The 17,997-nt window shown below is 43.8% G+C and overlaps 1 protein-coding gene across 1 annotated transcript in view; it reads left to right on the top strand.

Moving 5' to 3' along the window:
• pard3ba (par-3 family cell polarity regulator beta a) overlaps nt 1-17,727 on the top strand; it is a 131,121-nt gene extending 113,394 nt beyond the window's left edge. Inside the window, exons 23-24 of the mRNA XM_069166398.1 lie at nt 4,095-4,171; nt 16,492-17,727. Coding sequence (XP_069022499.1) covers nt 4,095-4,171; nt 16,492-16,894 — 480 coding nt within the window. The 3' untranslated portion in view covers nt 16,895-17,727. The remainder of the gene's footprint in view (nt 1-4,094; nt 4,172-16,491) is intronic.
• Nucleotides 17,728-17,997: the final 270 nt, after the last annotated feature.

Here is a 17,997-nt window from a genome sequence, read left to right as displayed (position 1 = left end):
GTGATTTGCTCACTGATTAATGGCTCTATATGCAGGAAATTGTTGCATTCTGATTTCATTCAAATGGCTGTTTTCTAAGTGTGAAGTTGTTTTGCAAAATACAAATATTGTAAATGTAGATTAATGACACCTATATGAAGCAAGCCGCTGCACTGACATTTAAAATGAATTATCGCTGCGAGCGTCAGAGCAAATAAAAAGGAGTCATCTCAACTCTGCTGTCACTCAATTTATTAAAATAAAAACGCAAACGTTGTACCATCTAAATTAAGTGGATGTAGTCATTAACATTTCTTCGACATTTTGCTGTTTGCTGTTTGCAATGCTGCACTGTTGTGGCTGCATGTGCGTACGAGTGTGCAGCTCTCTCCATACTTCTGCATTTCAAGTTCAACAGTCAGCAACTAGTGGCAGCAGTAGTTCGACTCGCTCTGGTTCCCAAGTTTGTGCTTTGTTTTGCGTTCACTTGCACGCGAGCCACACATTTAGCACATCTCTGTCAGTTTCCCCTTCTGTGCCAGCTCTTTTCTCTCCCTCTTGGTCTTATCCGTTCTATCTCCTCCCCCGGGGGAGTCGGCAAAATCTCATCACAGTGATTTTTTTTTTCAGGAGGGGAGGGGGTGGTGGATATCGGGTGGGTTCCGCCTCGGCGTGCCAGTCGGATGCAGGGCATCGCGGGTGAGGTTGCCAACAGGAGGTGGGCATGGGGTGCCAGGCAGAGGCTCCACACTGAGACACATGCTTAATTAGCATCCAAGATAGATGGAGGGAGGAAGAAAAGGATGGATGGCAATACAGGAGGCTAATTATGCCATTTCAAAAGAGACGGCGGAGTAAAGCGCCTTGGAAAAGAGCGAATCTGAGCATCTCAGTCGGTGAATGAAAGCGCTGCTCAGGCATTGTGTCGAAGCACTTGGACTCTCATTTGAGGCTTATTGTATATATGAGCATCACAAATTTACAGCGCAGCCAAAAGTGCTCCAAAAAATTCATTTCCTGAGCTCTGGCAATACTTTCTGATGAATACGACAGCTGCGCTGCTGGAGCTGAGTGCTGTGTGTGTGTGTGTGTGTGTGTGTGTGTGTGTGTGTGTGTGTGTGTGTGTGTGTGTGTGTGTGTGTATGTGTGTGTGTGTGTGTGTGTGTGTGTGTGCGTGCGTGTGTGTGTGTGTGTGTTTCAATGTGTATCATCTGGCTCTGTCGAGGCATAGCTTTCTAATTTGGAAAAATGGAAAAGTGACATTCTGCTCATTCACACTCACACACGTGCCAACCGTTCTGTCAGAGCGTTTGTCAGCTGTGTGAACCGCGACGCATGCAATGACTCAACACAATTATACACTCAAGATCTTTCTCTTGTGTTTAAAGCTCATTTGCTTTTTCCTGATAACAAATTATTAAAAGAAGTCTGCGGATCTGCTGACTGTCAGGTTTTGGTTTTAGATCATACACAAATGAATGCACATGCACACAAACAAGTCTTTGAGCTGCGCAGTTTCACCACATGACACTCATGAGAAACAGGAAAGCCCCTGTCATGTGTGTGCATGTGTTGTGGTTTGCAATGGAGTCCGGAGGGAATCTGCCTTTCTGTTGGCTACTGTCTGCACAAGACATCATCCTTTCCACGGAGAACCATACATACACACATACTCATACTGGAGGCCAACACTATATGATGTCAGCAGGTTCAGGATGAGGACGTGAACTCTGCTGCGGTGCGAGGAATAGCGCAGCGTGTTTCATCGCTCTGTTGCTGCGAAGATGAGCGTCTTTGCTCGCTGACCGTCTCCTCAGAAGTCTTGACTGCTGTGTTTTCAGCCTAACCTGGATGAATTTCATCTTGCTGTTTTACCAGTTGCCATGGTGAGACTGGGACTTGTGTTTTTTTGTGTGTTTGTTTACTTGCGCGTATGTCTGTGTGCAGCACAGCAGTATTTCAAGGCACATCATCTGGCACTGAAGCTGGCTGTCTAATTTAGGGGAAATGGGCTTCCGCCTGAAATGCATCCACATGACAGACACCCATAATGTCTCTGTGTGTGTGTGTGTGTGTGTGTGTGTGTGTGTGTGTGTGTGTGTGTGTGTGTGTGTTGATAAAGGGATCATCTAGACTTATGGCTGCAGGCTATTATGTTAATACAATCAACGGACAAAGAATTTCACTCATTTAATCTAAACACACATTTCCCCCTCTCTTCATCATTCTTCTCTTCTTTCCTTCTATTTTTTTTTTTTACTCCTCATACTCAGAAGATGTATTACGCTTATTCGACACATACACACACACAAACACAAGGTCTTCCACCTGAGTCCCAGCTTCTTGCCGAGAGTAATGCCCCCGTTACCTCACATTATGCATCTCTTTGCATAATGGCCTCACAACACAAGCGCTCCCATCCAAAGATGGAGCGCTCCCTCTCTGACATCATATTAAAACTGCTCACAAAGACACACACCTCTCATGACTGCCACGATATTACCATAAACATACTGTATATGCACACGCATGGGCACAAAGCCACTTCAGTGGATAGGGGAGCAGCGTTGCCCCGGCCCTGCCTCTGATGTACTTTCAGTTGCTGGCTCCCATTCAGAGACATTAGAGACATGCTAATGATATCTGGTAATGTGCCGCTGCTCCATTGACATGCAGAATGAGTTTGAACTCCTACGTACATGCAAAACAGAGCAATAGATTGGTCCTGTGTGGAGTCATTTAGAATCTTTATGGTGTGCGTATGTGTGTGTTTGCTGGGTCGTGTCGCTTAGATAGCCTCGATCACTGCCTCTAATGACTTGTTTTTGCACCCATATGCTTGTCAATTATTGTACGTATGGCTGCGTTAGTGTGTTTGACCAGTGTGCTAGCGGTGTGGAGTTTGTTTGACCCGAGAAACGTGCACTAAGTAAACAGCCTGCGTTTGTATGTGAAGACTCAGAAGCCAGATTACAGATAATTGAAACTGTCTGTTATAGCCCCCTCTTTGTCTCTACCTCCCTCCTCCTCTGCCTTCAGGGATGGCTTATTTAAACCCCTTTGTATTCTTGGAGTCTTACACCATGTCCACTTGCATGCAACCAAATTTGATGTCACATGTTAGACCTCAGTTTAAGCACCAAAAACAGGATGGTAGTGTTTCATCCCTCCAGTCGAGTACCAGAGACTCTCTGCTGTTGCATTTCTCCAACATATAGCTGTTGACATGGACCAATATCATTAGGATCTGGTCAGGATGAATACCATAGCACATGATTTGCATTATTTCTGTACTTCTCAAACCATTTAACCCCCATACACCTCTATAAAAATATGTTTTCATTATGTTTCTCCATTAATTTCCTTTATATGTTTTTATTAAGTAATCATTGGCTTTTAACTCTTTACCAACTCCTGCTTTTAAGCCATCGCTGTGGTTACCAACATCAAGAAATTTGGCTGTTTTTTGTTTTTTTACTACTTTCAATGTGCTTAAAAATAATGACCTGAAAATGCATTTGTTTACCAAAGTCATTTTCATGTGTAAACAGCGGTTCCAGATACATCCGGCTGAGCATGTACACGGCTTTAATCAATCCCTTCCTGGGGTGCGTGTGTGGGCAGAAACATATCAAGCCTCCGCTCAAAACATACTCCAAATGTAATTTTGTTTTTTGTTTGCATGAACCGTCCACACACATCTTCACATGTGGGTGCGTGTGTTTATGTCGCCACATGTAGAGAATTCCCTGAGACCTCACTCTCTTGTTTTGTTGTGTTTTTTCTACTGAAGCCACAAGACTGCACACACAAACATACACGCGTTGAATATTTTATGTACACCGACTGAAGTTTTCATTGGACTACTGAAATATTACTGAGGTTAAACATGTAGCCTAAGGACATGTGTGGTCTCCACCGCAGGGTATAGCTGCTTGAATAGGCCTATTCAATTTGCAAGCAGCTCATTTAATCATTTTTTCAAATATATTCTGCACCTGAGTGACTTTTAGGAAACGCATTTTGGATTCAGTGATGTTTTGACTGTTCACTGTTTGAACATGGAACCTCTTTAGTTTACACAGTTACATTTCTTGTTCTGCGTTTCCTCCCAGATGGCACCCAGAGGAGCTGAATCTCGGCCCGAGCACAAGTATGAGGAGGCGGACCGGCAGTACCCCACACACCCCAGGTGAGCCAGAAGTGTGTGTGTGTGTGTGTGTGTGTGTGTGTGTGTGTGTGTGTGTGTGTGTGTGTGTGTGTGTGTGTGTGTGTGTGTGCGCATGTGTTTTATTCCTCAATGCAGGACATGAAGGGATAACTTCTTGCCACTCCCTCCCTTTGTGTCTCCCCCACACTCTCTCACACACACACACACACACACACACACACACACACACACACACACACACACACAGAGCACAGACTAATCCTCTTTGGAGCTTATAATTAAATCTGGAGTGTTTGCCTTGGGAGTGTCTACTCATCCTAGGAACAGGACTGATCAGCTCTCCAGAGAGCAGGGCACAGGCAGGAGAATCTCACTCACACACACACACACATGCACGGAGCATGGTTTGCTCCCATGATGGATGTATAACCTCTAGTGTGGGTTTAATGGAACTGCACATTCCCTCTGTTTGTTTTACCCTTCTCTTGTCAAATTAGGTACACACACATAAGTGTTTCCAAGCCCTCCTGCAGCACGCAGACATCAGTCCAACAACTGTATGAATATTCACTGTCTTCTGCGTGTAAGCATGTGTACGATCGCGGTGCGCAAAACGGCATCTTTGTGATGTTCACGGCCTCGGCAGCTAAGTGGAGCGTGGAGTGGCGTGGTGCGAGGAAAAAGTGAGAGGAGGAGAATGAGGAAACGAGGGGACACCGGGATGGAGAGGAGGGGAGCGAGAGAAAGAGAACAGTCATTTCACGGGTTATTGCCCCTCCTGATATGACAGGCACCAGGGAGCGCAGACATCAACACCGGCTCAGGGGGGGACAAGACACACCGAGAATCAGGGAGAAAGATGCAGAGAGAGGAGGAAGGACACGACCAGGCAGCAGAGGGACGCAGAGATTAGCCAACTGTAACTACGGAGACAAACCCAAATGGGGACAGACAGGCTGAAGGAGATTTAGATGACCTCTGACAGCTCAGACTAAACCTTCCCTGCCATTCAGACCGGCAATTCATTGTTAAAATGACGACATTGATGATCCATTCTTTGTTTTAAGGATTTTTCAAGTAAAAAGGACAAACGGTCATTTAAATATGTGGATTTGCTGCTCAATATTACTGCAAATTGAATCTCTTTGGATTTGGCCTTGCTGGTTATACAGACTAAGAAATGTAAAGATGTCTCCCTGGGCGCTGCAAAATCACAGATGGGCAGTAATGACCATTTTGACAATTTATAGATGAAACATTTAGTCTTTTAGCTATTAGAAATGCTGCATATTCTTCTTAGGCGTGAGGTTTTACTGCTTTTCTATTTATCTCAATGTAAATTGAATATTTGGGGGGTTTTGGACTGTTTGTCAGACAAATCAAGCCATTTGAAGCTGTTTATTTAAAGCTCTTCAGGATTTCTCTCTGTTCTCTGGCATTTTATGGACAGTGTGAAAGTAATTAATGGACCAGCTGATAATTAAAATAATCATTTGTGTATTTCCAGTATTTTTCTAAAACTTAAATGATGTTTTCCAGTTTATAAATAATAATTAGAGTGCAAATAAATTAGATTAAAGAAGAAGCCGTCAAATTCTTATATGATTAGATGGGAAGATAACCAGTGAGGTTCAAAAACTGTTCATTGCCTCAAGAAGTTTTATTCATTGTTTTTTAAATGTTGTTCATCTCTTCTGTGAAGTATTTTTAGGCTTAAGGCCCAGAGGATAGCATCCACTTGAAATGTTACAGTGAACACGCTTCTGGGGACATTTGCCTCAACCAAAATGCAAAAGAAAGAGCAACACAAAGCAGAGGAGAAGTGCCAGATAGAGTTTGAACACTATTCAGACTCACATGTTTGTGTTCTTGTTTCTGATGCTTCTGTAAAGATAAATCACGACTCCTCAGTCCCCAGAACTCTTTTGACTCGCTCTCGCATAAATACAGAGGCGAGAGGAGGAGGAGGAGGAGACCCAAATATATTCCGGGAATGTTTTTTTTTTTTTCTTTCTTTTTTCCATCGAGAGTGAAAAAACAGGAGAAAAAGAGAGAGCAGACACAGCAGTGAATTGAATGCATTTTTCAAAGTGGAGCTGAACTTTGTGCAAAATCCCCCCGGGGGCCGCCATTATTGAAAGCCATTTCCTCTCAAAATGAGTGCGGCTCCACCATTGGCCTGGCTCTCATTAGCATACATTTGGCCTGCCTTTGTGTGGAGCCGGCTGGGGCTGCAGCTGGAGGGGTGGGAGTGAAGGAGGTGAGTGTGTGTGTGTGTGTGTGTGTGTGTGTGTGTGTGTGTGTGTGTGTGTGTGTGTGTGTGTGTGTGTGTGTGTGTGTGTGGATAGTATAGGAGATGTAGCAAAGCATCTCACAGATGGGAGTATATGGAGAGAGAGAGGAGAGGTAAGAGTCAGAAGAATGGGGATTAAATTTATGCAGAATAAAGGTGGTCAGTCAGACATTTATATATTTTAGTATCAGTATTATGCTGCTAATTGTCCATATGTCTTTGCACATAATCGTTTTTATAGCTTTAGAATGATTGAAGTCTTTTCCTTAATGTTTTTCAAAATCATGAATGAGTGCAGTTTTTTGCCCCATAGGTTCAAATAATTTTGGCTTTTTGAAGCTTTAAGGAAGATAATGTATTCAACTTTTCTTCGGCAAACAAAAACAAACCAAAAAGTCTGAATATAAATTGTATTTCTCAGTGCATTATAGCAGCCCAAATTGTGGTTGCATTATATGGGGATCTGTCTGGCTATTCTCCCTCCTCACATGAAGAGTTTCTTTGGACTTGAAGGTGTGGCTGCCAAAGTAGCAGGGCTGATGGAAAGAAAAAAAAGTGGACCTGCGCCTGGGTCGTGGCGCTGAGGGCTACTGCATGGCAGCCAACAAGAGACGCCGTAGTCTGGGAAGGAGGATTTGGAAAGACGCCTGGAAGTGGCAGCGTCGAGAGCTTTGCCCCAGGGAGGGTGATAGTGCTACTCTGGCTCTTACCTCGCTCTCCACCGGCTATTAACGCTGGGGCGCTGCTCAGCCTCCGGACAGGCTCTCTGCTCTGGGACACACACAGATGCACACCACACGCCATATGGAGAACATTAACATCATTACCAATTCAAAGCAGTGGGTCATGGGCGCGGCGACCCAGCCCCAGGTTATCCAATCAGAGCACCCCTTGACCCACTCCCCCAAGGTGATTGGATTAGGGGGCCAGGTTGGGGCTACAGTGTTGCTGATAATTGGCTGATTAATGTGCAGCTGATGGGCAGTGAGTCAGAGGCTTCAATTGGAGACCATACTGGCCTCATAAAGCTCCTGTCACATCTGAACAAAGGAAATGACCCAACGAGGAGGACCAATCGGTTCCTGGCAACCAGAACCCAACACAGGAACCAAGTCAAACCAGAAGCCAGACGTTCTGTCACCTCTGATCACACGGTGCATAATTTTGGACTCTTGAAGACCTCTTGCAAACACATATTTCTGCTGGAGTGTTTGCAGTCAGTCATTCAGAGGAGCTTCTCGTGTTCATTGTTTGAGGAGTGACTGAGCGCTCGGTGCTCTCTTCAAGCACTCTCCTTGAAAAGCAGAGGCCAACTTCTTGATTGTCCTCAGCATGTTGAGTACCCACTGGTATGTTGGCAAGTGTCCCTGAGAGACTCTCAGCTGACCTTCCTGAGAAGTGTGCACGCACTCTTCACCCCAGACTTGCAGCCACTCTGCTTTCCCCACCATGTCCCAGCACGTGAACTTCTTCACCCCGGTGGTGTCGGCTCGGGCCTTAATGAGCTGAGTCCACGCTGGACACATTTAGCGACAGAGAATAGAAAAGAATAAATGACTCCAAGAAATCTGTTGATTAAGATAAGACGAGTAAATAAGGGAAGGTGAGGAGAAGATTAGAAATATAAAACTCTTCTAAAACTCTTATATTTTCTCTGCTCTGTTTCTTACTTTGTCCACCTGAAATAACCTCCCAAACTTTCAGTCCTGCCTCACACAGGTCTGTCGTCTTTATTGCGGAGGTCTGTTATCATTGTAGCACAGTAATATTGTTCGGGCCTGTAGTTTGGCCTGTACTTATGATTTCAGCCGGCTTTTTCGAGGTCAGCGGAGAAATCATACTTTTGCTGCACTCGGCCCGTCTTTATTAAAACCTCAATCCTGCTTCTCACTGCCTCACAAGTGATCAGCGGTTCCGCCCACCCGCTGCTGTCCAGCTGTCGAATGACTCATTTTAAACTTGTCCAACTCAGTTAACTTCATTGTCTCTGCGAGTCATTTAATTTCTCGGGTTCTGAAGAGCGCAGAGTGTCTTTTTTTCCCCCTCTGTAGTTTTTCTGCATTTGCTCTATAACAGCTAGTAAAGGCTCGGCACCCTCTGTGATTGGTTTAAAAGTTGATTTGACCCCCTTTATTGTTAAATGATAACAATAAATGAGCAGCCCAAGAGTATCTGAAGCTCTGTGTGTGTGTGAAGGACTGTGGACAATATTAGTTTGATTTCCCGAGAGGTGTCCTGACCCCGTCCTCCTTTTGCAGACCCTTTATGAAGCAGTGGGCCCCCTTGGTGTGCAGAGGCAGCAGTGTTTGTCCAGCTAACAGTGTTTGTGCTCAGACATAGAAGAATGTAATGGAATCAGCAGTAGGAAATGAAAGGGCTTTAACCAGCTCTATCACATGCACAGCTGAGGCACCAGTGGCTCTACCTGTTTACAATAACTCCTCTTCTTCTGTTTTCTCCCTGATTCCATCAATCCTTTCGTCTGCATTTCTCTGTCACTTCTGTTTATATCCCTCTTACGTCTCTTTGTGGCTCTGTCTTCCATCCCCCTCTCCCACCGCCTCTTCAGGTCTGTGTACGGGAAAATGAAATCATCGCATTATAAATAAAACAAAAGATATACACTTTGAGGCCTCTGCGCTCCCTGCGAGCTCAGCGAGAAATACAAAGACTGTCATGTACAAGTCTGCGTGACATTCGGTCCACAAATACAGATGGACGGGCACGGAGTCTGCGAGACGCAAGGAGTCACCGTGAATTCAAATGTTCCGAATAAAATGCAATACGATACAGGAGAATACACACAGAGGGAACTTCCTCTGAACTATCAAGGCTAAAAGAGAAACTGAAAGTTTCTATTTCTGTCATCAACTGTTACTTTACCGCCTTTTCCCCCGGCACGTCTCTATTACATGATTGCTCTGCTTCTCGCAGTACAGTTCAAGTAGTAAATCTTTGACTTGCGTACTAATGGTTGCTTCTACTTTTGGTTGCACGGGAATGGATCTGTTTGTAGCAGCAGCCTTGAATTTTTTCAAATCAGCAGAAGAAAATGAGATTGTAGAAGAATAATTGCTTATTGATAGTCGTATGAAGCATGCAATGACTGAAATGATGGATGAGGCATTGATTGCACCTTTTAGCTTCATAAAGAGAGGGTACCTATTATTAGTTTCTATACAGGCTGGTGGACCCGGTGCCTCTCATCTCTCCTCGCCTCCTCATTTCTAACCTGGAGCTCCCATTTTGCAGTCGGGAGCCGCCGCTACCAGCCACGGATACTGTACACACTCCCTGTCATTGCTCAGTGTGTACTCGCAGAGAGTGTAAACACGGGCTCATTGAGATGAGGCATGTGTGTCTAAGTGGGAGCCTATTTCCACTGCTGCTGTTGACATAGGCTGGTTTGATTAGCAGAGCCGCCTCAACGGCCAGGGCCAGAGTGGCTAATGGTTCACTTTGCTGCAGAGCCATCCGGGCCTGCTTTGTGTCTGTAGCACTCAGCTAGCACAGCGCCATTAGCACTATGACTCACTGCGTATGTGTGGAAGGATGAATGTGGAGAATCTGGAGAATGCATCATACACTAATGAATATGTCAACTTGCTAAATGTACTGTATTACATCTTTTAAATAAACAATCTGTACAGTAATTGATGACCAGAGGAAATCCTTCGGCTCTGGCTGCAACTTATCATCTAGAAACCCTGAACACACGCAGTGGCATCACTACCTTCAACCGCAGATCGTATAAATGAAGACGCCTGCTATCTCGGCAACTTGTGACACGTAAAACATTTCACCCAGAAGAGTGTGCGTGGACATGCATACGAATGACTGCGTGCATGGGAGTGTTTGGCAGTGAGGTGCAGCAGCTGTTTTTTGCCAAGCAATTAATGTATTTTGCATGCACCACATGTCTGCGTCAGCTAACTAACAGGTGAGCACATAACTTGCAGATTTGCTCGCATATGTATCCGTACGCTCCCTTCATCTCTGCAGTCAGAACATTCATTAATTCAACATGGCATTTGTGTCAGTTAAGTGTCGCAGCATTTGCACTCATTTCTTGGTGTGATTGAGAATCTATCCATCAATGTCTGTATATATTTATATAAATATGTGTAGACACATCTGTACAAAATATTTCCTTTTTCCTGAGGGGTTGCCTCCTGTATTTGTTGGTGGTGTGCTCAGAACTCAGGCCTGTCTTTATGCCTCCGTGGAGGTGACAGCCGTGTCCGGATACATTCTGTTTTTGGGTTGTGTGCATGTGCTTACGTCCCGTTGTCTTGAACCTGATATCCCAGGAACATTGCGCAGGAATTAATTTAATTTTAGCACAAACATTCAATCAAAGATGTACTGATTACAGTTTGGAGGTTCAAAAGTCACTGTGGCTGCAATAAACTCGTTTGTGGCCATAATTACAGAATTCATATGCTTATTATGACAAAATGTCACAATAATGTCTAATCGGATCAAGTGACGAACTAATTACATGTTTTATCCAAAAGGTCTTTATTGTGACATCATAATGTTTTGCATATAACACTTTAATGCCATAACTCAGGAAAAGAAGAGCGATTGTACTTATGGCTATATTTCACATATTGTCTGATACCTAATTGGTGACTTTAAACCATTAAGATGCGTGCGAAGCATCCACACTTTAGATTATGTATCTTCTTTGCAGCAAAATTCATACTTGAAGCATTGTCTGTGGAAGAAACCTGTTGAATGTTTTATCTGTTTTCATCAAGTTTTATTTATCAATTCATAGATTTTAAAGTCTTCACTACATGGATTGAATGAATCTGGACAGACATGGATGTAAACTGCAGCTTGACTGGTTGCTTTGTCTTACAGAGTGTGTGTGCGTGTTCGTTAGTGTGTATGTCTGGCAGAGACAAAACAGCTGGTTGTTTTCCAGCTGTTTAGTTGGAGGCACTTATGAGGACTGGGGGCATTCGGGGGACCAGGGTGGTGAGGGTGGGGATGCAATAAGGAATTGGGAGTTGTGGGTGGGTGGGTGTGTGTGTGTGTGGGTGGAGGTACTAATTTCCTCCTTCCGTTTCCTTGGGGGCAGGTGCAGGATAACCCCTCACCCCCACCCTACCACACACACACACACACACACACACACACACACACATTCTTCACTGTCATAAGGCAGAAGCAGTGCAACACACATATTCTCACAGTCCCAGACTTTTTCTTCCGTGTGTTGAATATGTGACCATATAAACACACCAACACATATTCACATGCATAGCTGTGGATGTAATATTCAGTCCTATCATTTACTCCCTCACACGCTCTCACTGGGTGAATGAGAGTGTGGTATATGGTGATGATGTTCTGCGTGAGTCAGATGTATTAGACTGCATGTCATTACAGCTTTCCACTCTCGTCAGTCCCTGCGGTTCACATCACACCTTGCACTGTTGCTCTATATAGACCTCAGAGGGACAGTCGGGTGTCTCATCTGTCTCTCTGCCTGTCTCCTGCTAAACATAGCCTGCCTTTTTTTTTTTTTTTTCAACACAGGAAATCTTTTGCTCTCTGTGTGCAGCTCCTTTTTCTTTACACTGTCTCCGTTTTCTGTCAGCAAAGCACCAGATTTAAAGACAGAAAAAATGTAATCAAATGTTTAAATACAAAACAAAATGCATATAAGAAAATTACATGATGAATAAGGATGGAAATGCATTTTTTGCTGAACAACGATGTTTCAGTTTCATTTCAAAATAGATCAAAACTGACTTTTCACTTTGTGAAATGTCATCTGTAAATCATCTTTTCGCCACAGCCTCCCAGTAATGTCACACTTTCTGCCACTCCACTTGAGGCAAATAGTAGCTTTGTTAATAATAGTTGTATTACAATATCACATCAAATTATAACACAGAGGAAAATAAAAATGTTCCAGTCTTTCCATTTTCCTTTCCTGACATTCATTCAAACCTATTTATTTGTTTCAACATCGCTCATGGAAACCTCAAATTTGCATGTGATGTTTTAATTCTTATTTTTTCATTTTGACATTTCAGAAGCGTGTGTGTGAAACTTACTTGACAGCTGAATAAAAACACACCTACTGTCTGCTTGCCTCTTGTTGTCATAAGCTCTTTTCAAACTAGATTAGCGGCACTGGCGGAGCTCCTTTAATTGTCATTACTGACAGCAAACAACATTTTAATCTGTCAAGAATCTGCCATGTTTGGCATGTTGTTGTTTTTTTATATACGAGTCAGAAGGAACAGTCGTGGAGGAAATTTCCACCCTGTCCTCTGAAAATTATATCACGGTTATTGTTATTTAGTGGGCAGTACACAATATTATCTTTTGTATCTTTGTTAACAGCGACTGTCTTTCTTTCTCCTGTTCCCATACTCATATGCCACATTGCAGACAAACTCCCTGATTAAGTGAGTTACGTAAGTTAACAAGTAAACACAGATCTCATTCCAACACTGGGAATATACAAACACAGCGATGCACTCTCCTCTGGCTCGCTCTCTCACTCACTGAGACACAAACCCTTTGGCTTCACAAAATTTTATCAGTATTTATGTAAAATTCAAACACTGCCGACATTTGACATCTTCTGAGGACATTTCAAGTTATTCCAAAAAAGTCCCAAACACATTAATTTCCCCTCCATCTCCCGACCAGGCTGAAGCCAGCTGTGTGACCCAGGGATGAGGAACTCCCTGTGGGTCACTGAGGCCCGTGGACCCCCTAATCCTCCAGCTGCTTGGCCGGACACACACACACAGATACATACTCTCTGTATGGTTGCAGGTGGCCACAGTACCTCAGAATCACACCTATGTTTGCTTTTATGCATTTTTTTTTACACTAATATAACATATTTTACAAGTGCCCATAAAAAAACCACTTAGAGACTCACTCCCCTCCTGCTAATATAAACTGTCAGACATTCACCTCTCTGAAAACACATAAATACTCCCACGTGAGCATAAAAAGGCAACTCTATAGACCTTACAGCTGCAAGGCCATGTCATGCAAGGGTCAAAGGTCATCGGGACTTGAATATCATAGCCTTGATGGCATTTGTCTCACTTTGTTTAACTCTTAGTCACCTAGAAAATTGGACAAAGGAACTACATGTGCGCGTGTAATTAAAGCAATTTAGTCCATCAGCCTTTTGTGCAGATGGTTATATTGTCAAAGTGTTACTCCACGCTGAGGTTTATTGTTTGCCATATTACTGCTTTGCCCTGATTAATATCTTTCCTATAACACTGAAGATGAGAAAGGAAGAAAAGAGGAGGCGCCGAAGGACAGAGCTGTTTAAATAAGAGAGTGCATTAAGAGCTGATGAACGGATATTAAGGAGAGAGGGTGCAGAGGTGATGGAGAGACAAGTGGAGCATAAAGGAGAAGGAGAGAATGATGAATATTCAAGTGGAGGAGAAATTGTAGATCACAAAGGAGGGAAAAATAAGGAGAATGATGAGAGACGAAAGGGAAAGCCGGCGGAGGTTCCTGTCTGTTTGGGTGGCCCTGAGACGGGTTGAGGACCCAGGTGTTCCCCCTCCTCTGCCCACATATCGCTCCATCCCTCTTTCTTTTTTCCTTCTCACAGCCTCCCCCGGTGGCCTTCACCATTTAATCTGGATTAATGAGGAGGTTGACCTTCGCCTCTCTTCCTCTTTCTTTCTCTCGCTCTTTCCACTCCTGCTTCGCCTCCTTCCTCGCAAAGCTTTCCAGGGAGGAATATATTGTTTTTACCCAGACTCCACATCTGCTCCTGTCTCTCCACATCTTAATTTCAGATGAAATCTCCTTTTCTCTGTTCTCAGATTCCTCTTCTTTTTTCCTCCTCTACCCATTTTCCTTATCTCAAGTCTCAGAAGTGTGTGTGTGTGTGTGTGTGTGTGTGTGTGTGTGTGTGTGTGTGTGTGTGTGTGTGTGTGTGTGTGTGTGTGGGCAACTCCGTCCTCCCCACCTTACTGACTGACAAGGCAGTGCTGTTCATTGTTGGGACCACCTGTGTTTCCTGTTTCCACCGCTCTGTTTGGGTGGTCAGGCCTCCCGGCCCACAGTAAACACAGATATGTGGGGCACACACGCACACACACACACACACGCATATATAGAAATTCACGTCACCACCGTCCACGAATATCCTCGAGGGAAGTCTGCACAGGCACGGGTACAGACGCACACTCACCACCAAGCTGTGTGCTACCTAATCTGTGGTGAGTGACTCATTCTAATTGGCCAGTCAACAGGTGCCGAGCTCCACTCGAGGGACCGGACGGTGGAGACGCAGGGATATGATTACAGAACAAGGGAGAGGCTAAGCTCAAGGCTTCTGTATAATAACTACAGTGGGAGCCATTGTTGAAGGCTGGGAAGTAAATGTCCAAATCTGTTTTGCTGTTCTTTGATGCTGATTGAATGTCACCATGGCGATTTGAACTAGAGCCAGCCATTTACTGGTAAAGCTATGTTCAGAGTCAGACCACTGGCATTGCACTGCTTTGAGAAATGTGTTTATAAGCACTTGAGTTACTTGGTCACTGTCGGCATCTGCAATTATCTGATTTCTTCAGTATTATCTATACAAGAAACCTATTTTCTATTATAGGGGAAATGGAATAAAGATACCTTAATTTTTCACTGCTAGATATATCTCTATTTTTTTTTTTTTTTTTTTTTTTTTTTTTTTTGCAATGTGTAGATATGGCCTGATATAGCATGTAACATTCAAAGTAATTTCAAAATGCAACTAAAACTGACACCGAGTAGTCTCAACAAGTTTAGAAAAGTTGGTTTGCAAGAGTTCTGTCAGTCTAAATCTCCATATGTGCCTCCAAAATAATTAATCAGGAGGCAACAATTTGTATCCCCAATACATATTGAATATCAGGTCGCCTTAGGGTGCCTTGTTAACATTTGGCCAATTAGCTTTCTAGGTTAATTGCTGTTAATCATCGAGCTTTGTTCCTGATTAACAGTAGTATATTAAATCAAATAAAAGTAAAACTCTACCACCACCACACCATTGTCGGAGCTACTTTAGAGTCAGCCACAATGTTTGCTGATTAGTCTGTGCTCTTTACATCCTATGATATGAAACAGGTGAGGTAATGAAGGAGTTTATAATAAAGTTGGACAGAAAGCTTGTTTGGACTTAACAGAAGATTTGTAGTCTTAGTTTCTGTGAACTCGCCAAAATGATTTAGAATCACTTGAATGCAAAAAGTTCTCGTTGATGATGTTGACAGGGTTCTTGCAGCTCACCACTTTTAAAAATAGCAAAGGTTCCCTTACAGCCAGGCCAATGAAGACCTGACTTTTAGATTTGTTGACTTGCATTAGCTAGACTTGTGTGTCACTCAGCGCTGGAAACAGCACATAAGATGGAAAACATTTGGGCCAGAATGAAAGATGAGCAGCCCTCCCTTTTATTTTCTCCTCTGTCTCTCTCCCTCGTCGCCTCCCTCACTCTCACTTCGGTCCCCTCTCTCGTCTCCCTCTCTGTCCCTCCTTCCGTCTCCCCGAGGCCCGCGTGTCGCCTTACCCTGGGGTTTAGCCCCTAATCACCCACAGCTAGTGGGAGGGAACCGGAGACTTCCAGCTGGCTGCCTCGTTATTGCAGACCCCTGGGACACTCTCACACACACACACGCATTCCTACACACACCAGCTAAACACACACACAACCTCATATATGCTTACCAAGGCATTTGCTGTTATCTCTTGGCATCTCTCCATCCACGGCCCCCCCCTCAACTCGATCCTGCCAAGGCCACAGCCTCGCCACGTAAACTGGATAACAGAAGGAGGCTTACCACAAGGGAGGGCCAAATCTCTGGCACGTCCTCTCCTCCAAACCAGTTTAAACCGGTATTAAACATTGTCATCCTTTATTTTCTCAAGCATACATCTAGACTGTGTGTGTCTGTGTATCTTTAGAGCCATCACAGAGCCCAGCTCCATGCGGATGTCAGGTACAGTCAGCAGACTTAAAGCGTTTAATTTCTCGCATGCAACCATCTTTGTCTTTCAGGAGGGATCCATATGATTACCCCACGCAATCCAGACCGGTCCCAAGAGAGCCAGGCCCCTATCCCAGCCACCACCACCTCGAGCCTCCGGTCTCCAGACACCCTGGTCGTCTGCCAGTCCCTCAGTTGGGCACCCAGTCCCAGCAGGCACCCAGCAACCCACGCTACTACCCCTCGGGACAACAGCACCACGCAGCGTTAAGGCAGGACGTTCCCCCTTCCCCGACCACGGCTCGCAGGGGGCGCCACTTCTACGAAGCCGTCGGAGAGCGAGGAGACGGCTACACTAGCCCGGAGAGGTACCCTGACGACAGGGAGCGCTACACCAGCCCAGAGAGACATCGCTACGGAGATGAAAGACAGCCCGACCCGAGACAGAAGAACCCCCTGATAGGTGCAGTTTAAAAGGTAGTGCCCCCACCTAACCCGAACATACAGAGAATATTAAGATTAATGCAGGTGTTTCTATGTTAGTGAGAAATAATATCAGCTGTCGCTGAGACTGCTTGTGCATAATGTGTATAAGTCACACTAAAAGCAACAAGGTGAGGGGCTAAAATAGGGCTCACTTTCAGAGAGAAAGATTAATGAATTAGAGACGTGTGTGTGTGTGTGTGTGTGTGTATATATGTTGGAGCTGCTTATGTATATTTTCAGGTGTGCAAAGGCATCTATAACAACATGAAACAGATTTCATCACGTAGAAATTCAATTAAGGGAAAATGTAATTAATTCCATAGCTATATAGAGTAAACTTAGTGTCATACGTTGTATAAAATCAAGTATATCACAGCAGTGAAAGCAGTGCTGACTTGCATTTTGCACAAGCTGATCAAACTGAAGGAAATAAAGAGGGATCACTTTGACCAGCCAGACCGCTATAACCCGAGAGAAACAGGAAGTTAAAGTCGACAAACAGGGAAAGGAAGTAAATCCTCTTCAAAGTCTCTTCTCGTCCTTAATGTTTTGTCGCTTGGACTTCCTTTACATCCTGTAATCGCACTGGTCTTTTTTTCTTTTTTCTTTTTTTTTTGCCTTTGATTATTTGGATGTGGCGGATATATTCAGCGTGCATTTGTTAAGTGTCCAATTTGCATTGAAAATAAATTTATTAGTGATATTTTTGTGGTGTTTCTAATAAAATGTAGAAATCTTGATCTGGACACAAACTTCAGGCCATAAAAGTAAGCTATGTGTCTCCTCCTACTCTGTGCAGCTAATAAAGAATTGAATTATGATATCATTGCTAAAAGTCACTGCACTGAAAGCGAAATGTGTCACGGGTGGTTTGATTTAAACATGCTGTCAAATAAGTGCATGACTTTTATACAAATATTTTGCATTAAATATTTTGAGATTCTCACCAATTAATGTCCTACTATCTCTCTAGTTAATTTAACTAATTAGCTCGAATATGAATATTTGAAATATTCAAACTACGCTATGATTCATCACTTTAAAAATTCATCACAATATTAGGCCTAATTTCTGTGAGCACAAGCTCTAGA

This window comes from Embiotoca jacksoni, unplaced genomic scaffold, assembly GCF_022577435.1.
Source record: "Embiotoca jacksoni isolate LCO1_2020_lvr unplaced genomic scaffold, fEmbJac1.0.p SCAF_38, whole genome shotgun sequence".
Taxonomy (NCBI): Eukaryota; Metazoa; Chordata; class Actinopteri; family Embiotocidae; genus Embiotoca; species Embiotoca jacksoni.
Note: the sequence above shows the minus strand (reverse complement) of the source record. Positions and strands in the feature narration are given on the sequence as shown.